Source organism: Lathyrus oleraceus, chromosome 7, assembly GCF_024323335.1.
Source record: "Lathyrus oleraceus cultivar Zhongwan6 chromosome 7, CAAS_Psat_ZW6_1.0, whole genome shotgun sequence".
In the NCBI taxonomy this organism is placed as follows: domain Eukaryota; kingdom Viridiplantae; phylum Streptophyta; class Magnoliopsida; order Fabales; family Fabaceae; genus Lathyrus; species Lathyrus oleraceus.
Genome location: NC_066585.1, coordinates 94,016,934 through 94,036,264, shown reverse-complemented (window position 1 = coordinate 94,036,264; position 19,331 = coordinate 94,016,934). Strand labels below are relative to the sequence as shown.

The following is a 19,331-nucleotide window of genomic DNA, read 5'->3' as shown; positions in this document are numbered from 1 at the left end:
AAAAAATCTTCAAGAATGCACATATTTCCTCTCCTCTTCCCCACTCTTGGCTCGATGGCCAATGGTTATATGTTGAATCTTGTTAATACATGAGTTTAAAGGCACTGCGATATTTGATTGCACTCATAAGCATCATATATGAAGAAACCATCGGTATCATCACCGCAACCAACTTCTTCGACACATTGATAAAATTGTTCCAGCCTAGAGTTTGACACACTCACATACTTTAGACTCTTCCTTATTTTGTCCAATAGAACACTTACTACCTCTAAACTCTCTTGATCCATAAGATCCAAGACAGGGGCACAACACTTAAAATGTTTTTCTAGAAATGTCAGTGTTGCTGATGTGATGAAAGTTTTCAACAAACTATCAAGTGTGCAAAGTTGATTTTCAAGTTTTGGAAGTCTTCATCATTAGCTGAAGCATTATCCATAGTTATAGAGAAAATATTTCTCTCTATTCTCCATGCCTGCAAATAACCAATCACCTTCCTTGATAGCTCAAAATCATCATGTGACAAAAATTCAACAATTTGACAACCAAATTCCATTTTTCATCCATAAAATGAGCCGCTAGAGTGACATAGCTACGATCAGAAGCTCAGAGACACATTACCTTCAATCTGAGCCATCTGTTTTCTCAATTTCTCTTTTCCAAGCAAGTAAACTTTCAATCACATCATTCGCAACACTATATCTAGAAAACCAATGAGCCTCATCATGAGAAACAAATTTCGCAAATGCCCTAAATTTATCCCACTCAACAAAGCGAAATGCAAGATTATGTTCTATAATCATTGGAGTCGTTGATTCAGGAAACATGTTATGATCGAACATTTTGAGCTTGAAATGATCCGCAATACGAGATTTCATAATCAGAGGACATTTGGGAATATGATGGTTTAGATGAGATACCTGACCTTCCACCACAAGTAAAAAGTCTCACACAAGTCATACATTCACACATTTATTGGTCTTTTTTACCGAGATAACCCAGTTTTTCAAAAAAAAATCCCAAAATACCCCTGTTTTCAGAAAAATTTCCAAAGTACCTCACTTTTAGGAGGAGTCTCCAATTGAATTGACGACTCCTCTTAAAACTTGAATGGAGGCGCCAATTGGATTGGTTAGGGCAAGTGCCCTAGCCAATCCAATTGATGCATATGTGTAAGTTTTAAGAGGAGTCGCCAATTGAATTGGCGACTCCCTAAAAAAAGCCTCAAATGACAAAACCTCCAACATGAATTGACGACTCCCTCAAAAAAGTCTCAAATTACAAAACCTCCAACATAAAAGTTGTAGATCTTTTCAAGACAATGAATTTGGACATAAATTTTGCATCATTTGAATTTTTTATGAGAAAGTTATGGGCACTTGAAGTTGGACTTCTGATTTTTTCAACTGTTATCTGACCTATAATGTTTTGTATTATCACATGTGTTTCTTTTAGAATTATGAAATTGTGTCCAACATAAAAATTGAAGTAGACATCTCAAACTTTCCAATGCACTTTGTCCCACCTCAAAATAATAAAAAATGAAGGAGTTAGGTCCTTGGGAAGTTGACCCAAAATTAGGGTTTTAGTCAAAACATGTGTATGTGAATTTTGCCAAAAGGGACCAACTTCAAGCCCTTCTATTTGAATGATAAAAGCCTCAAATGACAACACCTTCAACATAAAAGTTGTATATCTTTTCAAGACAATGAATTTGGACTAAAATTTTGCATCATTTGGATTTTTTATGAAAAAGTTATGGGCACTTGAAGTTGGACTTTTTCACATTTCAACTGTTATCTGACCTATAATGTTTTGTATTATCATATGTGTTTCTTTTAGAATTATGAAATTTTGTCCAACATAAAAATTGAAGTAGACATCCCAAACTTTTCAATGCACTTGGTCCCACCTCAAAATCATAAAAAATGAGTGAGTTAGGTCCTTGGGAAGTTGACCTAAAATTAGGGTTTTAGTCAAAACATGTGTATGTGAATTTTGCCAAAATGGAGTTTACACAAAGAAACCTAATGTTTGGAGTTTACAGAAAGATAAATTTGATATAATACGACTTGATATTAATAAAGTTTGGAGTTTACACAAAGAAACCTAATGGTGATGACCGGGATCACCTAACCGACCTCCGGTCCCACATCCCCTAGCTACCCTAACCCTTGGCCCTAACCCACGTTGACGATTCTGCACCGGTGTTTGTTCATCTGAGGGGCCAGGAGCATCACTACCAACTACAGGAGAAGGTCCGTTGAGGTATTCAGCCAACTCAGCATAGTCTTCAGTATGCAATGATGGTGTACCGCCGTAGCTGAGCTCATGACCCATGCCAGAGAAGTTGGGATGTGGTTGACTCATGGATGGGCGACCGGGTGGTTGAAGGGAGACATGGGTGTGAATGATGCGTCTAGGAAAGGTTGGAAAGGTTGTTAGGGTGTTTGGTAGAGATAGGGTTGTGGGATGTTTTGGTTTTGTGATGTTTGGGCTTCTTGGCTACGGTAGGAGGAGGGGCGGTTGGTGTTTTGGCTAAGGCGACTTTGGTAGGGTGATGGTGTGGGTGCGAAGCAATGTTGGGTCTCAGGTTGATGGTCAATTTTTTGGTGGTGGTATGGGGTATGTTCTTGGTATTGGGGTTGGGTGAATGGCATGTTTTGGTTGTATGTTTGTGTTTTTGTGGAACGGAACGTTTGACGGATAGGGGGTTGTGAGTAACCGGGCTGAGAATGTTGTTGGGGGTTAGTTGTTGATCCTTCTTGTGTGTAACTTGCCTGGCGTGGGTCGTAGAGGTACATATCTTCGGCGATGAATTGAAAACCAACCGATCTGTACCAAGCCATATAAGTACGACTTGGTTTTACCTCATTTGGCATGACTGCGTCAGTTAAGACATGGTCATGACGGTGCTTCCACTTGTGACACTCTGATCTTGCGAAGGTTTGCCAAGGGTTGAAGTTCCATTGGTCGTTCACTTTACGCATATGCCATTCTCCTAGGCTAGCTGGGGGATCTGGGATATTCTGGATCATACCGAACTGTAGCTTCACATGATCGGTGTTGTGCATCTCCACAGTTGTGAACCGTATTATCGGTGTGCATGTTGTCCATACGGCTGCGTCTTCAGCGTTGACCTCATGGTCATGATCCAGATTAAGGTATGGACGCCAAATAAACTGAAATGTTAAAGAAGATAGGATTATAATTAATGTAGAAAAAGTTAACATAATATAACGAAATAATTAAGTTATTTTGCTTACGTCTGTCGGTCGAAGGTGATCCAACAGGTTGCGATACTGAGTAATACAATGTCTCGGACATCTGTTGTAACTCATACCACGTGCCGACCATCTACACCAAAAAGTTAAAAAAAATTAGTTTGAGGTAATAAACTTTAAGGAAGTAAGTAAAGATATAGCAATTTAAACAACTTACTTTTTTGCATATGGAAAAGTGAAAGGGTTGTTATTAACCGGTGCTAGAGACGGTAGTCTTGACCAACCCCATGCTTGTAGCAAAACAACACATCCAGAAAATGTAGATGTGTCTTTGTGGGAGTTTTTGCACAACGAACTATAGAGATAGGCTAGACAAGCAGATCCCCAACTTTAACTTCCTATTCTATCTACATGTCTAAGTAGAGGTAAGTACATAATATGCATGCTAGAACCACTACCTTCGGGAAATAAAAAGGATCCTATTAACAGCATAATGTAACACCTAGTTTTTATTATTCGAGCATCTTCGGTAGAATGCTCATCTAAATATAAACTATTATAATATGACTTTAGGCGTGAGAGTAGTATACCTTGACCTCTAGCATTATCATCTAACAAATCAGTGTCTAAAAGCTCCATGCAAATTGAATTTGCATAGTTGGTCTTACCATTAACAGTTTTGCCTTCAATTGGTAGTCCTAAAAGCATGTAGACGTCTTCTAACGTCACGGTACACTCACCGGTTGGAAATCAAAATATGTGTGTCTTTGGCCTCCATCTTTCGCATAAGGCTAGAATGAACTTGTTATCTATAGACCAAGACATAATCTTGCTAATATGACCAAAACCGGCGAGTTCAACATAAGGTTGGATCATCGGGTCCATTTGGACATATTCGTGGACCCGAGTTCGAAACCTTGATACATCCTATAATAGAAAGAATAAAACACTTGACTAAGTTGGTATGTCAAAATAAAATGGGGTTGGTGAAGATGAAAGAAAAAAAGGTTAACAAAAGAAAAAACTTACATATGTTGCGATGTTTGCAACTGTTCCTCTATGTGCTTCGCCCATTGTGAGTAAAGACATATTGTTGGGGAGTTGGTGTAGATGAAACTAGAAGATGTTGTTGAAGATGAAATTGTAAAAGAAGTATTGTAGAGGAAGTATTGAGAGTGATGGTGTGGAAGAAGTGTTGAAGGAGTGGATGTATTTATAGGCAAATGGATGGGAGCATGAAAATTTGTGTTTGCATGGTGTATCCATATGAATTGGCGACCATGTACAATCCTTAAGAGGGGTCGCCATTCAAATTGGCGCCTCCATAGGGACATGTATGCAAGGCTAGGTCTGAATGCTTGGTTTCGAGGTATGAATGCATGGTGTCTCCACTTGAATTGGCGACCATGTACAAGGATTAAGTGGAGGCGCCAATCCATTTGGAGACACCATCTGCATGTCTGACACATGGTTGTCTTGTCTCCTGCATGCTGAACAAGTCACTTGTTGATGGCTTGCATGGTTGACACATGATCTCTGACTATCTTACATGTCCGACATGTGGTTGTCTTGTCTCCTGCATGCTGAAGAGTCACTTCTTGATAGCTTGCATGGTTGACACATCATCTCAGACTATCTTGCATGGTTGACACATCATCTCTCACTATCTTACATGTCTGACACGTGGTTGTCTCGTCTCCTGCATGCTGAAGAGTCACTTCTTGATAGCTTGCATGGTTGACACATCATCTCAGAACTAGCTTGCATGTGAAACACTGATACCATCTATTTAAGTGTGTTACTATCAACATCCAAGACACTTCACTCACATTCATCTGCAGTCAGAAAATAGTTTTCGTCTCCACAATGTCATCTTCATCATTATACAGTGTCAACGTTCACTGCAACGGTGAAACTTTTGAGTCTGAGCTTCATGGTTTTTGTTTTCGAAACACTGATACCATTAGAATCACGATTAAGAGAAATGCAACCTTTTTGCATTTGAAAAAAAGAATACAATCCTTTATAGGATCGGGTATTGTGTCAAAGATCACATATCAAAATCCAATATTTTTTGAGAATGGTCAATGCAAGTTTTTCCCCCTTAAGGTACGAGACGATGAAGATGTTGAATACATGTTTGTTAGTCATGAACATTCAGGCAACAACTGTATCGAGTTGTACATTACTCTACAACCATGTATACCATCTCAACAGTCTCAACTAACCGATCAGGATGAAGCTGGTGAAGATGATGCACAATGGTCAGATGAACTCAACCTAGAAGCAGAAGTAGAAGTCGACGTTGTTGATGAAGAAGAAGAGGAGACCGAGATACAGGTTGATCACATGCTGAACAACGACGATGAAGATGATGATCAACCACAACCAATACCTCCTAGTCATGTCTACAATCCGCCTCAACATACGACAAATATGGATCTTCACGACGATGAAACATCCAACAGTGTCTTCTATAATCCGTATCCGAGATTAGAAGGCGAATTAAAGGTGGGAGACATGTTTCGTACCAAAGAAGAATGTGTTTTGGCAATCAAAAAATTCCACATGAACAACTTTGCTGACTTTACAGTGAAACGCACTGATTCTAGAAGGTATGTTATCGAATGTCGTAACATGCTTTGTAAGTTTCGTTTGGCTGCGTCTTACAAGAAGAAAAATGACTCTTGGGAGATCGCTTCAATAGACCCACCGCACAGTTGCGTTGCAAGTAACGTTGAACAAGATCACCGTAAACTGAGCACAACTTTGATATGTCAAGACATTCTGCCATTGGTAAATAAAGACCCATCAGTGAAGGTGAGTATAATTATATCCCATATCAGAACAACATATAATTATACTCCATCTTACAAGAAAGCATGGATTGCGAGGACAAAGGTTGTTGAACAGGTTTTCGGCAACTGGGAGGATTCATTCAAGGAATTGCCACGGTTTTTATGGGCACTAAAAACATATGTCCCAGGAACTGTGGCAATTATGGAGACAGTGCCAGCAATGATGCCAGAAGGAACCTGTGCTACAGGTAATACAATATTTCACCGTCTCTTTTGGGCATTTGACTCATGCATCAAAGGTTTCGCATTCTGCAAACCTATTATTCAAATTGATGGCACTTGGTTATACGGAAAATACAAGGGTACTTTGCTCATGGCGGTTGCACAAGACAGTAACAACAATGTCTTTCCCATTGCTTTTGCTCTTGTTGAAGGTGAAACGGCTGGTGGATGGGGTTTCTTTCTTCGACATATCAGAACGCATATGGCTCCACAAGCTAATCTATGTTTGATTTCTGATAGACATGCTGCCATTGAGAGTGCCTACAACAACCATGACAATGGATGGCATGATCCTCCTTCTACACATGTCTACTGTATCAGACACATTGCACAAAACTTCATGCGTGCTATAAAAGATAAGAATCTTCGCAAGAAGCTGGTGAATGCTGGGTATGCTTTAACTCAACCGTCATTTCAATATTATCGTGATGAAATTAGACTGTCTAATGAAGACGCAGGGAGATGGATAAATAACATACCAGTAGAGCAGTGGACAAGAGCATTTGACGGTGGTTGTCGATGGGGCCACATGACAACAAACATTGTGGAATGCATGAACGGGGTTTTCAAAGGAATTCAAAATCTTCTGATAACCGCCTTGGTAAGATCAACCTATTATAGGTTGGCTTCTATGTTCGCAACCAGAGGTGAAAGATGGAGTGCAGTGTTAATGTCCGGACAAGTATTCAGTGAGTGTTGCATGAAGGTCATGAAAGAGGAGAGCATCAAAGCTACCACACACGCTGTAACAGTCTTTGACCGTCATAGACAAAATTTCAGCGTCCAAGAAACAATGGGCAACAACGAGGGGAGACCAAATTTAGCCTACGCTGTTAGACTAAACCGAAGTTGGTGCGATTGTGGAAAATTTCAGGCCTTCCGCATACCTTGCTCCCATGTCATTGCAGCATGCGCTTATACTCGTCAAGACACTTACAACCATTTATCTGATGTGTACAAGGCCAACACCATCATGAATGTATATACTCAAAGCTTCTCAGTACTACCAATGGAGGATTACTGGCCTCCATATGAAGGAGATATTGTTTGGGACAATGAAGAGATGCGTAGAAAGAAGAAAGGAAGGCCAAACAGCACACGTATCAGAACATAGATGGATTCCACAGATAAAATGATAAGATTATGTAGTATTTGTCGTCAACCAGGACACAACAAAAACAACAGTCCCAATCAAGGAGCATCATCTAGATCTTAAGCTTTTTGTAACATTGTATTTCTGTAACATTCAATCATTATATATCATTAAGTTCTTGTTACAACGAGTTTCACAACAAACATTAGTACAAAACATCTGAAAACATAAATAATTCTAACTGATTACAACAATCAAATTAATGTCGTCTCGACCGAACATCATTTCCCTAGCATCCTTATCAGTCTTCATTCGCACCCAACCAAATATATTGTCAAGTCTCTCAATACTTCTGATTTTTTCCCCTTCTGGTATTTTCTCATCTAACCATCGAACCATCTCCCCCTTCAGTTGATCGAACGTGGTGATGTTCCAAAACAGCATCAGCATTTGAGGTTTGTCTCTCGCATAAATCACCTTACCGTATCGGCGACGAACACCAAACATGATAGCCAAATGATTATATGAGTTGTAGAACAATTGATCACACAACGCATCTATTTATAAGACAAAAAAGGCATTTTATGAGGGAGTCGCCAATTGAATTGGCGACTCCTCTTAAAACCTACACATAGGCGCCAATCCAATTGGCGCCTCCATTCAATTTTTAAGAAGAGTCGCCATATGAACAACTTTCATGTTCGTCAAAAATCCATTTGAAACTTGGAAGCTCATCATTCATTTCAAAACATTATAGGTCATTTTGACATAAACCCTAATTTTGGGTCAACTTCCCAAGGACCTAACTCCTTCATTTTTTATTATTTTGAGGTGGGACCAAGTGCATTGGAAAGTTTGAGATGTCTACTTCAATTGTTATGTTGGACAAAATTTCATAATTCTAAAAGAAACGCATGTGATAATACAAAACATTATAGGTCAGATAACAGTTGAAAAAATCAAAAGTCCAACTTCAAGTGCCCATAACTTTCTCATAAAAAATCCAAATGATGCAAAATTTATGTCTAAATTCATTGTCTTGAAAAGATCTACAACTTTCATGTTGGAGGTTTTGTCATTTGAGGCTTTTTTGAGGGAGTCGTCAATTGAATTAGCGACTCCTCTTAAAACTTACACATAGGCGCCAATTGGATTGACTAGGGCACCTGCCCTAACCAATCCAATTGGCGCCTCCATTCAAGTTTTAAGAGGAGTCGCCAATTCAATTGGAGACTCCTCCTAAAAGTGGAGTACTTTGGGAATTTTTCTGAAACCAGGGATATTTTGGGATTTTTTTTGAAAAATTGGATTATCTCGGTAAAAAAACCACATTTATTTTCCATTTTTATCAATTTTAACAAAGTAATAGTTCTCATGTAAACATTTTATAAATATATATTTCGGTTAATTTTTATTGTTATCAACTTACTCCTATTATATTTTGACCAAACGTTATTTCATATATGTGAATCGATTTGTTGAAATATATAATTTAATTCTTACCAATATCAATTCAATGACTCTGGCGGATTATCGAAACAATGGAGCTAGCTAGCGGTCAAAAAACGCTTCAGTTCCAATTTATTTTGAGTTTAAGCATCAACCAACAAAAACTGCTTCCAAGACTAATTCAAGACTCCGAAAACCAATCTTATTCAGTGTGTAATGCATATAGTATGTTGAGATTTCTCAGTGGCAGAAAAAGAAATGTATGATACTATTAAAGAATCGACTATATATATCATATAAATTCTCTCCATAGTTTGAACAAGTAGCTCCCCTTCTCCCACTGAGAAAGCCTCTAAAAAATGAATGAATCAGTGGACAGTTTACAATTGGAACAAACAGTCAAAACAAACATATAACTTTGTTCCATTCAATAATACATCAGTGTAATAGCAGTGACTAATTACCAAATACAAAGAAAGATCTTCAAACATTAATGTCTGATCGCTTTGTTCTACTTGAAGAACTCAGTTCTGAGGAACCAGACAAAGAAAACCTAGGGTAACTGTAGCCTTCAGAGACTGAAACTGGCTGTTGAGGATAGAGTGTGGGTGGTGGAGTTAAATTGCGTTGAGCCGGAAGTGGGGGAAGCGTGTTGTACTTGTATGGATCACTGGCTCGACTGCAATCAACAATAAAATTAATAGTGGCACAAAATTGAAAATGATTTAGAAGAGAAGCAGAAAATACCTTGTAATATAAGACTGATCTTCTTCGATAAAACTTTCATCTATCCGCTGAGAAGATCTTTGAGGTGAAGGAATGGACCATGCAGGTGCAGGTATTTCATCTGAGAAGTATCTTCTCCTAATCAACTAAAAGTAGAGGGACAAGAAAATTTAGATGACAGACCATAATTTTAAACAAAAAAATAAAGGATCGGGGAACCAAAGACATTACTGACCATGCGGAAAAATTTAATCAAAGCCTCCTTATCATACCTAGCATCTTTTGCTGCCTGTGGACATCAAACAACAAAACATTAAAACTACTATACCAAGAATGAACTGAATAGCTACTATTACAAAAAGAAAAGAAAGGCTGATCTATGTGTTAAATTCTATAAGATGTGATTTGTAACTAACTTCATACGCAAAAATGATACTTTAGGTAAAGAATTACTACATGAGAAATCAAGAATCTGAAATAGTATAGCATCTCCGGTTCAATATTTTCTGAAGAACCGCACAGGGGGCAATGCCACAATGATTGTTGCTAAATTCATTATTCATAATGAGTGACTACAAAAAAAATGATTTGACATGCTTCAGTAAACTGATGTCAGAAATATGATTTTAATTTTTAACCATTGCCCTCTTGATTTTGACAACAAATTATAGCAAAAAAAATCTACTTCTGATCCAGATAGATTGGAACAAAGTGAAGCATGAAGTTTCACTGCAAGTCACTCATGATATTCGAACCTTGAAGAAACAGACATGGTTTTGTACCATAGGTCATTTTAAATAAGAACACTTTGTTCTTTTTATCACATGTCATTTTTCTATTATAATATCTTAAATTATTCTATATAATATATTCCACATTCTCTATAGAATTCTATCTCTATAAAAGAGACCGTCAAACACCAAGTAGAAAAGCATGTGTTCCCTAGTAATGTGAATAACTGCTCATGTGATTTGAAATAATTTAAGAATATTCAAAACAGGGGGACAGCATGGAGAAGCTTTTTTCAATAGGACTCTTATAAAATCCACTTCATCCATGACCTAAAGGCTAAAGTACCATTTCATATACAGTGATATATGGTCATAAAAAAATATATAATCAAAATTATTTATGTAAAACATGTTTAACATGTAATTGTAAGACAATAGTAGACTTTAAAGCACAAAACAAACACATCTAAAAGTTCGGTTAGCATTAACATCAGATTTATTCATGTTACCAGCATTCTATCTAATGCATGGAAAGTGGCAGACCAAACTTGTGAACTGACAAGGAAAAAGTAGTTGAGATGCTTACTGCAATAAGACCTCCACCACTCGGAAAACTCTCGGTCAATGGAAGCTCCTCACTGGATGGAAGCAAACCCTGCTTCTCGACCCACTGGCGTGCAACATCAACAAGATTCCCACTGCTTCCTCTTGTACCCTCTTTTGCAACAATATCAGCTTTGTTACCAATAACAATATACGGAACAGGAAGACCACCAGGGCCACCAGATCCCAAAGGAGCTGAAAATGTCCCAGTTGCAGCAATCTCAGCTGCCCACTTCTGCAAGCTAGTCTTTGTTCTTCTCTGTGAAAGATCATGAACAAAAATTACACCTGCAAATGAAGTTCAAGTTATAATTTAGTTTGCAACCAGACAAATAACTATCTAATATGGGTGTGCTTACTGTTGAGGTCTCATTATCTAGAAGACCAGATTTTGTAAAAGTGCTAGAATACCCAAATGCTATTAAGATATTAAAGTAATTATCCAAGATAGTGGTAACAAAGCATTTTGCAAATAAAAATATTAAAACATGCAATTCATTTGAGTATGCAATGGTTGAAAAAGAGAAACGATGAATATACATAAATAAATCTTGTCCTTCTTGTACACACATCCTCTTATCAGATTTAATATACACAACTAATTCTTTCAAATGTAAACAGTTATACAGCTTAGCAAACTGAAACAATAGGAATTGTTACTCACCATTAATCTGTGAATAAAACAGAGATCGGCAATCTTTGTAACGTTCATGTCCTGAGACATCCCACAGTTCAACAAAGAAATCTCTTTCAGAATCACCTTTGAGGCTACTTGAAGAGCTGCCAGAATTTCCATAAGTAGTATGCTGGAAATGAAACAGAGAAAGTTCGGTGAAGACATTGAACAACATAAACTGTGTATATGCTCTTGTATAACCTTTTAACATGCTATACTTACCTTCACGTCTACTGTACAACCAATTGTCTGAGAAGGACGAGCAACAGGAGAACCTTTAACAATAAGGTGAACTAAAGAAGACTTCCCAACACCTGCAAGAATGAGAAAGTGTCATATATCTGCAATTGATATATCTCTGAAAAATGCTTATAGAGCGAGTCATAAAGTAGGGGGAAGGGCATGTAATCACATGTTCAGAAAATCAGTATTTTCTTCATCATTTACCTACAATTGACTAATGCACATCCAAGGACATAAGTTTGGACTTGGGAAGTACCACCAATTATGCCAAAGAATATATAACTTAAGGACAGTTTGGTGTAATAGAATGTTTCCTATTTATATTTTCTGTTCTAAAAAATTACAAAGTGCCACCTTACTTCCATCTGATTTCCCGTCTTCTGATATTTTTTATACAATAAATGGTAAAATCGTCATTTTTTTGTATGAGGTGAAATCGGAAAAAAAAAAGTGAAAAAATAATACATTTTTGTGATTATTCGCAAATTAAGAAATAAAAACAGTAAGACATAAAGTATTTCCTCAAATCAAACAAGCACTAACGAGCTAATTTAATGTACGTGACGCAACAATACCAATAAATATATAAAAGCTTCAGAGAAACTCCATATGTGAGAGAATATTTTCCAGTGCATATTCCTCCAAGATAAATCTGTGGCAACTGAAGCCTACTGTAATGTAACAATGGAATTATAAGCATCAATTATTTCTAACCCCAGTAATAAACAACATTATATTTTGATGTTTTTCCCCCGGAAATAATTTATAAAAATAGTTTTTACTTAAGACACTACCTGCACAGCCTATTAAAAACAAGTTATCTAATGTCATCATTTGAGTCAAATGTTGTTATTCTCACATCACACGAACTCTGCTCAGCTACTGAACTTTAACTGCTTCAATCAAATAATATTAATTCCATCACAGGATTCGATGTTCACATAAAACCAAAGTTATTTGCTTCACTCAACCACTAGAATCGGCTACTGAGAATCTCCTTAAGATTTAGTCCAATTATTCTCACACAATTCATAGTAGAATGTTACAATCTCAAGAAATACAAACCTGGTGGAGTCAAACACCCATATACAAAGTTATCCTACTGTCCTGTAATACTTGGTCAAGCTAATTTTGAATAGCCTGAATGCTGAGAGGATAGGTCTGGAAAGTATGTCCGAAGACGTTAAAACATTTTGTCAAACCACAGAAGGTTTCTCAGAAATTTCAACCATCTTTCTACTTGCTTTCTTACATTATAAGATGTAGAGTCGTAGATCCTTTATCAATCTAAGTACTAAAGCAGACGATATAAATATGCCCTACAGCCTTGTTCATAACACACCATATGTGACGCCTAATTTTAGACACATACACAAGCTAAATATCCACAACCAGATGAGATTAAAAAGTGTGGATCTCTATTTCTCCTTGGCTATTGCCAAGTGTGGAAGAAACTAGTTTGGTTGTAAAAATTAAGATTTTGGTTTGTTAATGCCCCATATGTTTGTGATCTCTCTACTTGTATAGTTGTCGTGTACTTAGCTTGCTTAAATAATTAGTTATGCTGATCTCAAAATGCGGACGAGGAATACCTCAACACATGTTCACTTCGAGTGTACTACCCTTGTTCTAGCAATTGAATGAAGCCTATTTTACCATATAAAAAAACAGCAACACAATAACTAAGATTCCCATGACTCAGCAGCACTGTTACAAAATCTCAATGAATTTCTACATTACACAATCTGTAAATTCTCTATTCCCACTGGAAAATCTTAGTTAATTCAATTTCAAGCCTAAAGCTCTTCTAAAGTAAGTTGATCTATGTATTTGTATTGAATCAAAATCACCACAAGTTGTAAACTAAACTTACTGTGAACATACCATTACTTGAACACAATAAAATCACTCAGTTTCACTTTCAAATTAAAATACATCAAATTGGAAAAGATTAACAGTAAGAATGATGAACCTGAGTCACCAACAACGAGCACTCTGACTTGTCCACAAAGCACCCCACCGTTGTGTTCTTTATTCTCCCTCTCACGTTCCCTCCAGAACATGATTTCCAAACCCTCCAGGCCTTCTTAACAAAAAACAATAAGTCCAAATTCAAACAGAAAAACGTTTTCTTCTCGCTAAATATACACTAATCAAGTTCCGTCAAATAGATTCAACCACCGATTTTTCAAAATGGCTGTATCGAATTTCGTTCCAAAATCCATGTCACATGAGAATCACAACGAGATCTGGAAAAGAGATTAAAACCCCATAGTTACGCATCTCTGAAGATAGAAAGGAAAAAACCATAAAAAGCGAGAAAGTGAAATCAACCACTTCAGCAACGGATCTGAATAGTTGAGAAGTGGTGAAAAGGATTGGGATGAAGATTGATTTGGATGTATGCAGTGTCTATGGGTGAGTAGAAGAAAGAGTTGAAGAGTTTGCAGAAATGGTTTGGTTTGGATCAAGGTGGAGGAACCCTTGAAGGAATGATGATGATGATGCGATCTCGATACTCATTCGTGTAAAACACGCGATTAGAGAGCAAGTGGTCTAATACTATCAATTAGTAACACACGATATCTACTTTTAATTTAATATATAAAAACTAACTACTACCAAAAATTACATTTTATCCAAAATTACATTTTACCCTTGATAAATTTAAAGAGTTAATTTCAAAATCCTAATTATCATTTTAGATTATCTCTACTAATAAATAGTAACAATCTCAAATGAAAATCCTCAATAAAAACTTTTTCACTCCTGATTATTAATTTGATTCCTTAAATTGTCAATTTATTTACTTCTTCCATACAAAAATCTTCTTTCATCTATCTACAACTTCTTACAAATCCAAGTTCTTATCATTTTCATTGATTTGATATTTATTATGTGTTTATGGTTATTTTTATTATTTATTTTCATTGTTGTTTGACTCGATTATCTTGATACAATTTCATAGTATTTTGTAAAGTTCATCTTCTTCAGTTACTACTATTTATCTAGGTTCTTAACATTTTCACTGCATTGGTATTCCTTATGAGTTTTTTATTAGTTTTACTATTCGTTTCCATTGTTGTTTGAATTGATTGTCTCATACAATTACATAGTTTTTTTTTGTAAAATTCATCTTCTCCAATTTTCATTTTCATTAGGTGTACATGTGTTTTGGCTTTTTAACACTACATTATACTAAATATGTTATCCGTTTTGATAAAAAAAAAAAACTATACATTTTCATTATAATCTATTGACGTTTAACGCAGTTAATGTTCCCTAATTGTATTTTTGTTACAATGACAATGAGTCGAAGATTAGATTGCATAAAAGACATCAACGACTCAAAAGAAACATGTTGGCTTGCGATTCGAATTATTAATGCATGGAGCGTAATCAACAGTAAGGAAATTGAGCACATGGAGATGCTTTTAATGGATGCAGCGGTATAAAATTTCAATATTAACTTTACTTACCACATATTGTGTATCTCTTTATTTACTTCTGCATTCATATTCCGTTGTGCAACAAACTTTGAAGACAGTCTCTAATCTGATTCAGACTCTTACTTGGATCAGAATCTAAAGCTTGACATCTCAGGTTCTGAACAGGTTTAAGAAAAAGAAGTAAATTTCCATATACACAAGAGACTATTTGGTAGAAGCTCTAACTTCAAAGGTTTATGTTCAAGTAACAGAGAAATGATTAGAAGATATGCTATAGTTGTAACAAGTATGATCACTTTTGAAATGATTGTCATGATCTACAAAAGGATAAATCATTTCAGAGAAACCTTCTAAAGGAAAGTTTCAAGAGCAAGTTCAAAAAAGGTCACATGGTAACATGGGATAAACTTGGTGATGAAGAAGATTTAGACAAAGAAGTTGAAAAAGCCTCTCTTGCACTAATGGCTCATACACTCTCTAATTTTGAAACTAAGTCAGAGTTTGGCTCAAAATATGATAAAAATGAGAATGTTGTCTTGCTGCTCGAAATATAAAGAATCATCTTCTTCAAGCTACTGATAAAAGGATTAGAGACTCTGGTGTATTTGTTGTTGAGTGTAGCAAGATTATGAATACACCATAATCAATGACAAATAAGTTAAAGGTTTTTATTGGAAAAGAACCTAAAACTTCAAAGTCAGTATGCTCTGAAGAAATAAGACAATATGATCCATAGGTCAAAAGGTGAAAGGAATTCAGAACCTAAGATCTCCAAGTCAAAGGTTACAAGGAAACCTAAACCAAAGACCTTTGATCCATGTTTCTTCAGAAACTAAGATAAAAGGTGAAACATTTGTTCTAGAGCCCGAGGGATTGACATCTACAACCTACATCAAGAGAAAAGCTTATGTTCTAGATCCTAACTCAAGGGAGAAAAAGGAAAAGAGGGTCGTTGTCTCCAGTCTTCTAAACTTCAATTCCCTTCCGAACGAGAATCTACATAGGATGTTCAAAATCTACCAAAGTTATGTCAATCATCTTCCTTCTTTAGATAGCTTATATGCATGATATATTATCTGAAATTGGCCTATGTATATTATCAATCTATGCATGACCAGTTTAGACAACTCACTTAAGGATTTTCAAACTTATGAAAAGAGTATTTATACCTGTTGGATAAATGTTATGGTCATTTGAGTATATCTTTATTTATGATTTTGGTTATGAATAAAGAAGTTTCAAAGACTGATGTTGATCAGAAGAAGCCTCATCTGAAATAAAAAAACAGTCTTTGATGACGTATGGCTTCTGAAAAATATCAGAATATGAGACTCGCAAAGGGATAAGAAATATTCAAATAGTACTTAAGTGAAAAATCCTTTTAACGTCCATTTCACTTTAAAAATTCACGGGTCTGAAAATTTATCATGCATGCTCTACAGTTGTACATGCATAATTTGTGGAGTAATGATGTGTATCTCTTTAAATTATTTTCAACCTCTCCCTTGTCAATTCATGTCCTTTTTCTCCTTAGAACTTGTTTTAAGTTCATTTTGGTTCTTTACAAAAGATCTTTAATTGTTTTGTTTTTTAAGATTTGTTTGTGTCTTTCCTTTGTAATTTTATTTTTGCTTAAGACTTGTATTTTCAAATTCTTAGTTTTATTTTTATGTATTCTTTCTTAGCCTTTGATTGTAATAACCAAAGGAGTTTATGTGATTAATATTATTTTCTTTATTTTCTTTATTTTCTTTATTGCAAATTCTTAGTTTTCTTTTTTGCCTTAGAGTCTAAAAGAGCCTCTTAAATAATAAGAGTAGTAGATTATTCAGAAGTTGTATTCATCTTGAATCAGATCTATCTTAAGTGAATAAGAATTTGTGTTTTGGTCTGAACATGTACCTTTATAATGAAATTTTCATAAGATCAAACACTTTACGTGTTTAAGTTTCCGATCTTTGGAATTCGCAAGGTCAATCACTAATTAAGCATGTCACACTGAATCATAATTACTCCTTGTAAACTGAAATTGTAGTGATTTACCATAAGAAGTAAAGAACTTCTTTCAGATTTTTAAAAAGAACTTTAATTTGTTTTAAATTATCTATTCTGAAAAATGTGTTAATCCTTTAAATGTTTTTAAATATTTCAATATTTTCAACTCTTTCGAAGTTTTGTGCATTTAAACTGTTTTAAATTTCATTTTATTTTTCTCAGTTTTATTGTTCTTCTCTTTCTTTTCAAATCTATTTTATAATGATAAAATGGGAGAAAATGCATAAAGCATTTAAGAAGAGACTGAAGCATCAAAACTTGAGCAAAGCAGTTTCTGCCAAAACAACTTCTGATTTATAAGCTTTATGTTATTTATATTTTTGAGTAATTTATCTTATTAAGCTTAAATTACTAATTTTAATTAAACAAATACAAAAATTTAAGGAAATCTTACAAACCTTACCTTAATGAACTGTCAGACTAATGGAAGAGCTTACAAACCTCAACCTAAGGCATGTCAAACTCAGGGGGAGCTTACAAACCTCAGACCCTGAAGTTAGAATTTGTTGATTAAAAAATATAGGATTCAATTAACATAGATAAGGAGTTTATGGGAGCTTACAAACCTCGTCTTAATGGACTCTCATACTTAGGGGAAGCTTACAAACCTCACCTTAATGGACTGTATAACTTAGAGGGAGCTTACATACCTCAAACTCTGATGTTAGACTGTGTTAATTAAATCATCAACCATTATTCTTAAATATATTTGTTTGTCATCATCAAAAAGGGGGAGATTGTTGGAACAAGATTTGTTCATGTCCTTAAAAGGTTTTTATGATAACAAGTATTTAAATAACAATAGGGTTTAGTAATGGTTGTTCTAGTGTGCAGGATCAAAAGATATTAACCTTGATATAAATCAAGTTAATCACTTAGAAGAATCATTAAAAAGAAGCAGAGTGGTTATGAATCTGAAGGATCAGAACCAAAGCCTTCAGACTCTGAAGATTCGTCAACTCAAGTCTTTAAAAAGGTCAACCTTATTCAAAGATCAACAAGGTTCTGAAGACTGGAGTAGTTTGAAGCTAGTAGACTATGTCATATGAAATGATTCTGCAACTTCTAGAAAAGCTTCATCAACAGTTCTAAAGATTTTCCTTCAAAGGAATTTTGTTTATATCAAGTCAACAACTCTAAAAGTATTTATCCAGATTAATTCTAATCAAGACTCTGATATAAGGCAAGCTCAGAACCTATGAACCAAAGACTCTGAAGTCTCATTCCAACAAAGTTCTAAAGACATGATTTAACTTTTGATCATGCTTTAACTAATTCTATAAAAAAAGCCTCTGACTCAGAAAGTTAAGTATAAAGATAACAATGACTCAGATCAAGCTTCAACTAGCGTCTACAAGAAGTCTCCAGTCAGAAGTTATCTAAATAAGATTACATGACAACGTACACTACTTTATGTCAAATCAAGAAAGAGTAACATTGTCAGGATCTTATATCTTCAACTATTCTGAACTTTACCCTGCTCCTCTCAATGTCTTTATGCTAGCCTAGTTTATAGTACACTTCACGTGCTCTAGCTAAAGACCTCCAATGGCTACTTGTACCATTGGTAGTTTCAATCTTCAGCGTATCTATTTTCAACATATATATAAGAAGAATATTGAAAATATTCAAAGTGGTTATGACTGAGAATGTAAGAGGTTAAAGAATTTGTGATTGTGTACACAAAGTTGTGATACCAGTTCACAAAATGAATTGAGAGAGAGATTGTTACATAGAAAACACAGGTGAAAGAAACACATGCAAAAAAAATATTTTAATCAATCCATATTTTGTCTAGCCCGTTAGCATTAGAATCATTTGCATTAAAAACATATTTTCATAAAAAATACATAATTTAAAAAATCAGAAATAAATAAACAAAAATTTAAAATTATTATTATTGTATTGGTTACTACTATTCATCATCACTGTTTTAACATTTTTATTTCCATATCCAACTTTCCTCCATGAAAAGCTTCATTTTCTCCACTTTTTCTTCCAT

General features: G+C 35.3%; 1 protein-coding gene across 2 annotated transcripts; it reads right to left on the bottom strand.

Annotated features, from left to right (window-relative positions):
• Nucleotides 1-9,112: 9,112 nt before the first annotated feature.
• LOC127101514 (small GTPase LIP1) lies at nucleotides 9,113-14,395 on the bottom strand. 2 transcript variants are annotated; one of them, XM_051038948.1, is made up of 8 exons: nucleotides 14,160-14,393; nucleotides 13,798-14,074; nucleotides 11,805-11,896; nucleotides 11,571-11,712; nucleotides 10,890-11,194; nucleotides 9,808-9,861; nucleotides 9,594-9,718; nucleotides 9,113-9,525 (listed from the first exon to the last, which is right to left on the bottom strand). In XM_051038948.1, the coding sequence occupies exons 2-8, from the start codon at nucleotides 13,886-13,888 to the stop codon at nucleotides 9,330-9,332; spliced, it is 1,005 nt and encodes a 334-aa protein (XP_050894905.1). In that variant the 5' UTR covers nucleotides 13,889-14,074; nucleotides 14,160-14,393; the 3' UTR covers nucleotides 9,113-9,329. The 2 variants fall into 2 exon arrangements, with proteins under 2 accessions (XP_050894905.1, XP_050894904.1); XM_051038947.1 differs by having other exon boundaries at nucleotides 13,798-14,395.
• Between the last annotated feature and the right edge of the window lie 4,936 nt (nucleotides 14,396-19,331).

Coding starts and splice junctions, on each gene's coding strand:
- LOC127101514 (XM_051038947.1), bottom strand. CDS start 13,888: ATGTTCTGGAGGGAACGTGAGAGGGAGAATAAAGAACACAACGGTGGG. Junction 11,195..11,570: donor GTTTTATTCACAGATTAATG/GTGAGTAACAAT, acceptor CTTCATTTGCAG/GTGTAATTTTTGTTCATGAT. Junction 9,526..9,593: donor GATCAGTCTTATATTACAAG/GTATTTTCTGCT, acceptor TGTTGATTGCAG/TCGAGCCAGTGATCCATACA.